The sequence below is a fragment of the Sinocyclocheilus rhinocerous genome, unplaced genomic scaffold, assembly GCF_001515625.1.
Source record: "Sinocyclocheilus rhinocerous isolate Xijiao unplaced genomic scaffold, SAMN03320098_v1.1 scaffold352, whole genome shotgun sequence".
Classification (NCBI taxonomy): Eukaryota; Metazoa; Chordata; class Actinopteri; order Cypriniformes; family Cyprinidae; genus Sinocyclocheilus; species Sinocyclocheilus rhinocerous.
The window spans coordinates 1,232,331-1,244,449 of record NW_015642448.1 but is presented as its reverse complement, the minus strand read 5'-3'; the positions used below and the strand labels follow the sequence as shown (position 1 = coordinate 1,244,449).

The 12,119-nt window shown below is 35.8% G+C and overlaps 1 protein-coding gene across 2 annotated transcripts in view; it reads left to right on the top strand.

Annotated features, from left to right (window-relative positions):
* The first annotated feature begins 4,374 nt into the window (after positions 1–4,374).
* Positions 4,375–12,119, top strand: part of cdca2 (cell division cycle associated 2) — a 17,767-nt gene continuing 10,022 nt past the window's right edge. For both annotated transcript variants that reach the window (XM_016572807.1, XM_016572806.1), the window contains exons 1-9: positions 4,375–4,571; positions 4,860–5,045; positions 5,276–5,406; positions 6,450–6,609; positions 7,416–7,570; positions 7,796–7,907; positions 10,230–10,534; positions 10,697–10,757; positions 10,848–10,994. In XM_016572807.1, coding sequence (XP_016428293.1) covers positions 4,889–5,045; positions 5,276–5,406; positions 6,450–6,609; positions 7,416–7,570; positions 7,796–7,907; positions 10,230–10,534; positions 10,697–10,757; positions 10,848–10,994 — 1,228 coding nt within the window. In that variant the 5' untranslated portion in view covers positions 4,375–4,571; positions 4,860–4,888. The remainder of the gene's footprint in view (positions 4,572–4,859; positions 5,046–5,275; positions 5,407–6,449; positions 6,610–7,415; positions 7,571–7,795; positions 7,908–10,229; positions 10,535–10,696; positions 10,758–10,847; positions 10,995–12,119) is intronic.

Sequence of the window (12,119 nt, the reverse complement as noted above, 5' to 3'; positions counted from 1 at the left end):
ATTCTTTATGCCAGCAGGCCACTCAAAAGTCTTGATATCCAGGAGCCTTGAAGTGAAAACAAAGAGTGAAAATGTGAATATGTTCTTGCAATCATTCCAAGTGATGTAAAAAAATAAGGTAATTTATTTTTCATGAGAATGTATGAACATAAAAATGTCCAAATCCATATGACAAAATGAGGCCAAAATGTTGTCCCTGCTTTTTTTTTGCCAAAACAGTGTCATTGCAATTTGTAACTATTTTTACATTGTGGCAAATTTACATGAATTTGTATGAAAGTCAAGCCAACTCATGTTTTCTCATGAGATCGAGCTGTCGTTTTGCATATAATGACAGAAAGTGACCACAGGCTGTCAAGCTCCAAAAAGGACAGAAAAATTATATAGTTCATATGATTTAGAGACTATAATCAAGTTCTTTGAAGTAATATGATTGCTTGTGAGTAAAAGATTCAAATTTAATTCACACTAATGCATATACACACTTGCTGTGCAGCAGATGATCACATAAGAACCAATGGTGTCAAACACTAATGAGATTTTAAAGCTGCAGCAGAAGGAAACCTTTGCATTTTGACTTTAAATCACAAAAATTACTTTTCAGTTTTTTCATTCCACTGAAAAAAAAGTCAAAGAGTTTAAAGGTTATCTGGTGTGTTTTCCAACTGAGTCACTGTTAACCAATATTAGGCATTGACTCATAGAAGTGTCTTTTTTCTTTCCATATTTGTAGCCAGTTGCATCTCCTGCCATCATGTGCCTGAAAAAAAAAACTTTGTTGTGTATGTATGGCAACACATGTGGCAGTTTTTGATATGCACCTGCTCTTTTCTTCTGTATCCATTTCTTATCAAATTTTCCTTGTAGTTGAAAGTACATTTACATTCATGCATTTGGCAGATGCTTTTGTCCAAAGCTACTTGCAGTGCATTCAAGCTATACATGTTAATCAGTATGAAACTGTGACCTTGATATTGTTAAAGTAGTCTCTTTGCAATTTCAAACGGCATGTCCAAGCCTGCCGATCTACAAAAGGCACTGTACACTAGTCAATTAGCTTACTAAAATGTGTCAAAGAAAACGAAGGTGACAATCGTAGGCAGCAAACATGTGCGATCAAAGAAGACACCAGACAGTTTCTTCAGACATCCACACTTAGCTCAATCTCTCACAAAGAGCCACCTCCAGTCAAGATATTTCAAGATCACACGATTTATTTCCTTCGAGATGGAGGCTGTTTGCAGTGCCTGACTGAATATCTTAAGGAATAAATTATGACTGATCAGTTTCGTTTAAAGCAGCTTTTGATCTTGCACTCGGCAACCTATAAACTGTGTCATTCCCTTTCACATAAACAGATACAAAATGCTAATTTACTGTTTGGTAGGTTTTTAGAGTAACATGGAAAACTCTAATTACAAACTGTCTAAATAACAGAAGCAGGATATAATGTGATTATCGGCTCTGCTTTAAAACCCTGCTAACAAGACAAAATGTGTGTGTGTGTGTGTGTGTGTGTGCGTGCTAAAGTTAGAGGCAAACTGCTAATAAGGCAAACTGGTGTTCTGCAGCCCAGCTTAATGCTAGCACAGGCATCAAAGAATTAATGTGAAAAAACAAGCTCTCAACAATATTTGACAGAATTGGGGTGCGCGGCAAAAACACGTCAAAGAGACAGTGACTCAGCCATAACTGTCACTGGATCCAAATTAGTGGATATCAGCGGTGCTTACTGTGAAAGTCGATGCTAAACCAATTCTCTAACTTTACATGATGTGTCAAACCTTCCTGCAACGCCTTCTTTCACATCACTAACTCTCAGACACTTCATGTCAAGATGTTCTTCGGTACTTTTGTTTTAAATTGGTAAACTGTCTTTATTTTATCAACTTGGTTTTCAGATTTTCTATGTTAGAGTAGAACAAATGCCAACAGACAATGGAGAACTGGGTGTACAACAAAAATAAAAATAATGCAATCACATATTTTAATAATTAAATTTTTTTATTTATTTTATTTTAAATTAATCATTCAAATTCATTTATGAACTGGGAAATGACATTCAAACTGACAATTCTTTGATCAAATTAATCAAAATATTTAAATGTCTATTCATTTGTCCATTTGAAAAGTAACTTTTTATATTTTCATTTTTTAAAATGCAGTTTAATTAAATAACAATATTTAAATGACTATATATTTATCCATTTAAAAGGGGTAATTTATTTATATTTTCATTTTCATCAATGCAATTTAAGTACAAATATTTACATGTTTATTCATTTGTTCATTTTAAACGTAATTTATTTATATTTTTAGTTTTTAATTACTAAGAAAAATAAAAATACATTTTTTATCAAATACAAGTATTTTTAAGTCTAGTCTTCTGGTACAAAAAAAATACTGTGGTGATTCCATGGTACTGAATGATACATTCATTTGGTATCCCAAGGCACTTCAAAGAATAACATAGCATTACCATGGTATACAGTATTACATATTCATAGTACAGTATATTATGAACAAAAACATGCTATTACCACAGTGCCAAATTCAAAAAGGCATAGTAAATTTTAAGTACATGAATACATTTCAGGAATCAAAATATTGCTATGAAGGATTCATCTCTGCTATTCTTAAATCGCTGTACTGCATTTATGTCTCAAGTGACCTTTGCTTGTATTTGTTTATGCCACTTATTTTTAGCGGAGAATTAGCTTTGGTTTTTATGGCACACAGATACTGATGTTGGCAGGGCATAACAGACAAATGTCACTCTTTAAGTCAAAAAGGTCAAATGAACATGAAACAAAAAGGCATTTTCATTATTAACTGTATTTATCACTACAAAAACTCATCAATATGAAATGTCAGTTAATGAGGAAGCATTTAACTGACAGTTAGAGAGTACCATAGCCTGAAGCAGCCTCCTCTATATGTCCTGAACCACCTGGGCTCCCCTGACACGTATACGTCTGGATCCTGTTTGTGGTTTTCAGTTCTCACAATCAGACCAAAGCATCTCCACACCGACCCAGCAGAAACAAACGTCACTCCATCCATCTGCCTGTGGATCAGTCTTTCCAATAAACAGGACAAAGTTTTCATGATGCACAAACACCTGTCAGACCTCGTATCTGTGAGTCCTGACAGACCTCAGGGTTTTCTTCTCCCTGATCACTAAATACTGCACATCTGCTCCGGCAACTGCTAAAACATGCATATCACATCACTTGAATTGGAATCAGCACTATCAATGATGTATCCATCTACAGATGTCTGGTCTGAAACTACTGTTCAAAAGTCTGTGGTCTGTAAGATTTATTTATTTATTTTTAACAAAAGACCTTTGTGCTCACCAAGGCTGCATTTATTTGATTTAAAAAATACAATAAAAACTGTAATATTGTGGAAATATTACTACAATTTAAAACTTTTTTTTTTTCATGTTTTAAAGTAATTTGATGTCACTTACTTACTGTCACTTTTGATCAATTTAATCCATCCTTGCAGCATCAAAAGTATTAATTTCTTTCAAAAAACAAATCTTACTGACTCCAGTCTTTTGAATGGTGTTGTAGGCCGCTGCCTACCTGTAGTCTTGAGCTCTACAGCATTGTACCAAACAGTACTGTTCGTTTTTGTTGTTGTTTTGCCATTAGGTTGCGATTAATAAATGTCATATTTTCAGAACACCAGGCTACTATGTCCATCCCTGGAGAAACATGCTTTGTGTCCTGCATAATGATGCAGTAATGGCATCTAGCAGCAGCAGATGAAGCTCACCAACCAAACCCTGCCGACCTGCAGTGTGCCATCAGAAACTCAACAGGGTTAAACCTGTTCTGCTTGCATGTCAGAGGTTGAAACGTGTTTTAGGTTGAAACAGTTTAAAAGATGTTTTGCACAATAAGACAGCATGCAGAGAAAATTGCTGCTCACTGGGAAACTATCACTTTAGACAGGCTTTAGAAATGACAGCTCGAAAAATACCAAAAGAAAAAAGCATTTTCATTTTGTGGTGAAATATCTTTTTTAAAATACTTGAAATACGTTTAGACTATTTATAATAGTCTAAATTTTTTTGTAATGTACAGTTTTAGGGATTATGTATTTATTTATTTTGTTCTTACAGCCACATGTTACATATGACGTCTAGCACATTTACATTTTTATTTAGAAAATGTTTCTAAAAATCCTTTTTGCGATATAAATCATTTTTAAAACATCTCAGAACTACACATAACGTGACAAAGTGCAACAGGCCCGTTCGGTGAGCCTGAATATGATTGGCCGTTTTGAAGCACATGACGCATTTCCTTTAATCTGATTGGCTGATTCATATGAACAGGGGGTTGTTGCCAGATGGAGAGCTAGATGCGTTAGAAGCAGTAGTGCTTTCTCGTGTCCTGAATATACAAATACAAAAACACATTTAATATGCAGTAATATATATATATAAATGTCTTCAAGATTAGTGACTGTAAAAATAAGTCGTTTATTTTAAGTATAATCCAAGTGCTTTGGGGTTCCTTAACAGCGGAAGGATATTTGCGCCGTTTTGACGTGCGGTAAGGAGCGAAGTTTGAACATTTCACTACTATACATTTGTTTTTACAAATTAAACGAAACATTTCGATATCTAAACAAAGTTGTATTTATGTTATTAGTTACACTGCTGGGTAAAACAATGTAGATATGTAACCTTTCTTAAAGTAGATGTTACACATCGCTGGCCTGATGTTTTGAGATGTTAACAGACGTGCATAAAGGAGTGGAAGATCTTGTGAGAGATATATATATATATATATATATATTAGTATGACAGTCTCTCATCTTCAGTACATTTATTTACTTAGATCTCATATCTTATATACTGTACTCAATAATGGAGGTTACTGAAGCCATGGACAGCAGAACACCACTGGCAGCCTTGTCTCCCTCACGGCAGAACACTGAAGCTGGAGATGTGGATTTCTCCAAACTCACTCCTTCACAGTTTGGCATATCAACAGACAGCTTCTTACCGTCCTCCAAGATTAAAGGTTAACTACAATAAACTGGATTTAATAATGTTCTTCCTCATGTATCACTGATTAATCGAGTCATGTAGAGTTCTTGCAGTGTGTAAATAAGCACTTTTTATTTACTTATTGTTCGTTTTTTATAACTTTTGAGTATTTTCTCAATTATTTTATTTTGCACAATTGTATTTTATTAAATGAAATTGAAATCAAACTGAAGGAGCACTGTTAATATTGAGTTTTCTTCTCAGATAAATCCAGAGTTGCTCAACTGAAGGCCAGGAGGAGATCCACGATTGGGGTCCGGGGATCTCCAGAAACGAACTCTCTCATCTGCTTCAGGGCCAAACAAGCTGCAAAAACACCTCCACGAACACCACAGGTAGATGGATGGTGTAACACAGCTCAGTATTTGCTTTAGGACCCAGATTTTACATTGGACATCAAGTGGTGACCCAACACGGTACCAAAGTGTTTGTCAAACAAAAGTAACCATAATGCATTTAAAAATGAAAGGAAAAGTTCACCCAAAAATGAAAATTCACAGAACATTTACTTACCCTGAGCCTATCCAAGATGAAGATGACTTTGTTTCATCATCAGAACATAGAGACATTTAGTGAATAGACATATAATCTGAATGAGCGTCCAAACAGCTGATAAAAATCACAATAATCCACAAGTAACCCACACAACTCCAGTCCATTAATTAATGTATCGTGAAGTGAAAAACTGTGTGTTTGTTAAAAAACGACAACAAATCCATCATTAAGGCATTTTAACTTTAAATGGTTGCTTCTGGCCAAAATATGAGTTCATAATCAATAATAAAAAAAAGTCCATCCCCTGTTGTCCTCACACATCATAATCATCATATTTGTTTGAAACTGTTTTGGACTGTTTTTGCTTGTAAAGGTGCTTGATCTGTGCATATTTCTGCCACGATTAAAACAAGACAACTTTTCACTGCAGCAAGCAATATTATGGATAGAGGATTTATTTCGGACTTATTTAGCCAAAGTTCGAAGTTAAAAACGTCTTGATGGATTTGTTTCTTATAAACATCCACACACAACATTAACTGATGGACTGGAGTCATGTGGATTACTTGTGGTTTATTGTGATGTTTTTATCAGCTGTTTGGTCTCTCATTCTGACGGCACCCATTCACTGCAGAGGATCCATTGGTGAGTAAGTGATGTAATGCTAAATTTATCCAAATCTGTTCTGATGAAGAAGAAAAAATCATCTACATCTTGGGTGGCCTGAGGGTTATTTTTGGGTGAGCTATTTGTTTAATATTAACATGAACTAGACCCAACTATACAAAGTGATGGACCACGTTGTTTATCGTCATTATGGTGATGATGAAGGTTGTTGTATTTGTCTTAATCGGTTGTAACTTTGTGCCCTGTCCTCATGAAGCTTTTCCAGGGGAGTCCATTTCTTTCATGCTGTGACTCTCTGAAGAAGAAGATGGCTGCTTTCCAGTGTCTGATGGAGGAAGACGAAGAGAAGGATGGACAGAAGAAAAATGAGAAGAGTGAGAGTGCTAAAAGCATTTTGGCTAAAGATTCTAAGAACGGTCAGTCTCTCCTCAAAATGTTGACTGCTGCCAACACAAAAACAGACTGTCTTATAGATACAGTCTTGTAGGACCAGATGATATTGAAGTAATTAAGAGAATGTCATACTGTCATTGCTTGCCATTTCCAGATAATAGAACTTATTCAGAATAAGCAGGCACCGTAATAAATTTGACGCAGTTTGATTTCTTCCATTGATCTCAGTTAGAGCGCAGCAGGACGATGTGCAGAATAAATCAACTGATGATTATGAGTCTTAAAATAAACACGTTCACATTTCAGCGAGCATTCAGTGTTAATAAAAAAGATTGGAAAAAGCATATCCAGTCTTCCAATCTAAATAATCTGATAATTTGAGGTTTTGACATTTATTCAAGTGTAAACAAGACATTTGAGGGTTATTTCAATACATCACATCTAATTTTTAAAATTCATGATGTCAGCCTGGAAGACTGGATGCTTTTTTTAATAACATTGAAAGCCCTCTGAAATATGAACACTTATTTAAACTTATAAGAAACAGTTTTTCTTTAGATTTATATGTTAGATGTGGGGTTCTGTCTTTCATGCTGTGCTTTAACTAGGATCAATTATGGACTCGAATCATTAGAAGCAATTTGAGTTTTCTCTGCATGGCTTTCATGCATTTTAGTCAGCTACTGTTGAGAACAATTAGCATTTGCTGATTTACTGCAATTTCAAAATGAGCACAGATGAATTATGTGATATTCTTATGTGGCATGACCCATGTTTTCTAAATGCCATCTTGGGTCATCATCTCTTTCTGCAACTGTCTGTCCTGCAGGAAATGAGAACACGCTGACTACGCAAAGCCCACCCACTTCGATGACGCCTCCACCCTCTAAGAAACGCTGCTGGGCTCCACAGGGGGAGTGTGAGGACAAGAAAACTGAGACTCTACTCCCCTACCCCACCTTCACGACACAACAGGAGCAAGGGGTAAACAAATCGGCATTTAACAGTATCAAGTTTGATATTTGATATATGGTTCGGAAGATTATCAACTGTTAAACTGCCAGTAGCAGATAAAGTGGCACAGGTAAATTGCTTACATTGCAACCAATGGATGTTGCACTAAATCTAACAGACTTTGTGGTCCACATAAGTTGCCTGGTGGTGTTCCTGTAGTCAGCATTGTGTTCTTTTGTTTTTCTATGGTTATAGTTGAAATGCTATGAGTCTCAAAGCCAGAGGCCTCATTCAGACTTGGATTCGGATGCAAAGAATGAGCTTCTGTCTTTACCCATGCTGTCAAAACCAGAAATTAAACTAGCAGGTAAGGGAACGGAGTTCTTGAAAATGTTTTGAAATTTTAAAAGGCCATATTGTACTTTTACATAGGCTATATCATTCATAAAAATTATCATTCAAAAGTTTGGTATTGGTAAGATTTTATGTTTTTGAAACTTATGCTCACCATGGCTAATTTATTTGATTTATTAGAAGAAAAAAAAAATGATTCTATTTTATTATATTTTAAAATATAATTTGTTCCTGTGATGCAAATCTGAATTTTCACCATTACTCCAGTCTTTAGTATCACATGATCCTTAAGAAATCATTCTATTCTCAGGGCTCAACACTAAGGATTTTTTCTACTGGCCCGGTTGGGCCAGTGGTTCTATATAGAACAAAGATACAAATGAAATGATTGAGGATTTTATGTTTGCAGGTTTTCAGGTACAGAAATTGATGAATCACATATAAATTAACATTTCCATATTCTTCACTGTGTTGCACCTTGATTTTTCATAGCCATTTGAAATAAATGATAACCACTGCATTTTAATCATGAATCGATCCAAAAATAATTATTTAAATTAGACTGAAATTATGCTATATAAAACACCTGCATGAAACAGCAGACGGGCTGAATGAGACGCAATTTTACTCTCTGCCAGCAGGTGGCGCTTATGGAACAGCAGCGTTTACTTGGTTACTGCTGGCCCTGCCAACATTTTCACTGGCCCTGCCACAAAAAAATAAAATAGTTGCCTTTATCATTGTTTTTGATCTATGTTATCTTGTATTCTAATAAATAAGCTTATATGACACCAATATTTTAAATACGAATTCAATTTTACAATTCTCTATTTAAATTTCGATACAAAAGCCAAAACTACTAGCCTGACAAATATAAAGTTCAATCATTATTAAAGACAAGTGAACAGTGAGTAAATAAGAACAAATGAACAAATTACAAACAATAACACCACTGAATATATAGAACAAAGATACAAATGAAATGATTGAGGATTTTATGTTTGCAGGTTTTCAGGTACAGAAATTGATTAATCACATATAAATTAACATTTCCATATTCTTCACTGTGTTGCACCTTGATTTTTCATAGCCATTTGAAATAAATGATAACCACTGCATTTTAATCATGAATCGATCCAAAAATAATTATTTAAATTAGACTGAAATTATGCTATATAAAACCCCTGCATGAAACAGCAGACGGGCTGAATGAGACGCAATTTTACTCTCTGCCAGCAGGTGGCGCTTATGGAACAGCAGCGTTTACTTGGTTACTGCTGTACACAAAGCAACACTGTCATATTAGAACCACTTTAAATGCATTATACTGAGCCAAGATAAAAAGAAAACACCATGTAGACTTTTCTAAAAACAGTCAGTTCCCCTCCGAAACATCCATATAAAATTCAATATTTAAGATTTTCTTCCTATATTTCTCGCATTGTGATCAGAGTTGCTCTGCCTGCTACAGTATTTTCTCCTCTTTGTGTCTGTCTTTAGCTTCGCTGGCTAAAAAATTATTGCGATGCAGTTTGTGTGCAAGCACGGAACAGAGATAGTCTGAAATAAAACAAAAAATGTCGAGTCGATTGTTGCATCCCTACTCCACTATATATGTTAAATATAGATTGATCATTGTTAAAGCTACAAAGTTACTCGCCAAGACGGGTACACATTTTTCTATTTGTCTGTTCAAGCGCAAGAAAGACGCGGAAAGAAACTCTACTTGGGGCTCGGGCATCAGAGCATCCCATCCTGCTATGCTGCTGTCTGTCTGCGCACTGCACTGTACAAACAGAACACAGCGCACAAGTTGTCTTGAGTAATGGAGTTGTCTTTAGTACCTTGCTTGAATGCTTTTAAATTTCTTGATTTTTTTTAATTAGCAATGCAAATGATGAACTTTTTGTGACGACGCAGCAGTTGCCCGATCGGGCAGTCCTTATTGTCGAGCCCTGATTCTGATTTGCAGCTCAAGGAACGTTTCTTATTATCATCAATGTAAAACGATTGCTACTTATTATTATTGTGGAGATTGTTGGTTCTGGTGAAACCTCGTGTAGTTTTTCACTATCATTGGGAATGGAAAACCTGTAATATAAGAAATTGCAATTTTTTTACTCAATGAGCAGAATTTAACTCATAATGAGCTGTGCTTGCTTTTTAGTTTCAGTAAATTGTCTTTTTGAACTCGGGAGGAAATTTTGGGTTCTTAAACTATCAAGAACAATTTGATGATAAAACATAATATGGCCCTTTTAACCATTTGTTTGTTTATGGTTCATTTTGTTTCAAATCCTGAAAACCCTGATAAAATCTTTTTTTCTTCTTATAGATGAGAATGTGGTCTCTTCTGAATGCAAGAAGAAGCGTGTTCGTTTTGGGGCCCCGCTCTCTCCAGAGTTCTTTGACAAAACTCTCCCTCCCAGTACCCCACTACAGAAAGGAGGCACTCCAAAGTGTCCTCCATCGTCTACGGGTCCTAAACGCTCACTGCTGAAGACCCCGCAACGTTCTGATCCTCTTCCCCAACCTGACTTCAGTAGTCCTCAAAGCAATGGAGCCTCACCTGTCCTGGTTATTGACAGATGCAATGCTGGACTGGTGTACAGTGATGAAGTATTTGAAGAAATCGAAAAGGTGTGACACTTACCAGCTTCTCCAAACTAACGTATCTGATTGTAGATGAAGCATGTATCAGTGTCTTGTGGTTTTATTCCATTATTACAGACTGGTTCCTTACTCTATAAAGTTTTGTACTGATGGTGAGTTTTTGTGGCTTTGTCCTATTCATCTTCTCAGATCAGTTTTCCCAGTATGGAGGACGAGTCTCCTTCATACAAACATTCTGAGGACTGCAAAGGTGAGTTATGAAATGTTTTTTAAGACAAGGAAATGTTTTGGAAAATGTTTCTCTTCGGTCTGTATTCTAATTGTGTTTCTAAAACTGTAGATGTACTCTCTGCTGAGGACCCAGGGCAGCCCCAGGCTGAAGACACTGAAGTTATGAACGTTGCTTTTCAAGAGGATGTACCATCAGATTCACAGACAGAGGAAAAACTACCATGTCCCAATGGTGATCAGCCACTGGCTTTCTCCGGTGAGTTAAACTTTCTTCCACTCTTTCTTGCCCTCAGTAAATTAAAATCAGATTTTATTTCTCAGTGCTGAAAGTTTTAAGCAAAATAGAATAAAGATTACGAAAGTTCAATGGAGAAATATAAGTCTACTGTTCTTCTAAATTTCCAAAAATAAATTTTAAGCACCAAGGACCTGTAAGATGGTAGGAGTGGGTCTGGATAGTCAACTAGTTGTCCACTGACTGAACAGTCAATTAGTGAGCTAAGTTTATCTATATTTTATTTATGCTAGTTTATCCTATATTCTTCAGTTTCTTTAATATTCTTAGTGATGGTGCTTTACACAAACTGAACTTAAAGACTCAACTCCTCAGAGGATTGTAGCGTAATGTTAACAAGGTAAACTGTATTTGAGAAGTTGCATCTCTAATTTCATCCCCTACAGGCATCAAAACACTGCTTTTGTTAAACAAAAATCAGCCAGCATCTGTGTGTGGATTTTGATAGTTTTGTGCAATTAGATATTTGCCCTATTAAAATAATTATAGCATTCTCAGGGCTTAAAGTTCTCCGGCACTGTGCTGCGGAAAAAAATAGTCCTACATTAAAAAAAAAAAAATCTTGTTGATTGATATCACTTTCAAGTCCATGAGTTCGCCTACCAATGGTATGAGAGGAGCACAGCTTTCACTCTCAACCAAACTAACATTACTAGCCAATCAGAATGTTTTGCTCTTATAAACACGAGACACGCATAATAGTATCCAATTGCGGAGTCGCAGCCCTGATGAATGGAGAAGCGTGACAAAAAGCTGCGAGGCGCAATAGTCAAAGATGTCCATCTAGCGCATATTTACATAGAATAACTCATTAAAAAGCTGCGGAGCTTTGTAAACAGCTCAGAGTAATCATGTCATCTCCATAAAACTATATGATTGCCAGAACAAATTTACCGGGATTTTTGAAAAGAAGACATAATCTCTTAATGGTAATTTACCGGTAATTTACCAGTACTGTATGTGTGAAAGGGGCTAAACTCTTCCTCCGCATATGCTGTGAATTTGAATTGCTTAACGTTCATCTGGGAAAACAGTGTGCATTATCTCACTAGATTTGTAACGTAAATCATTTATAAACCTTTGCCA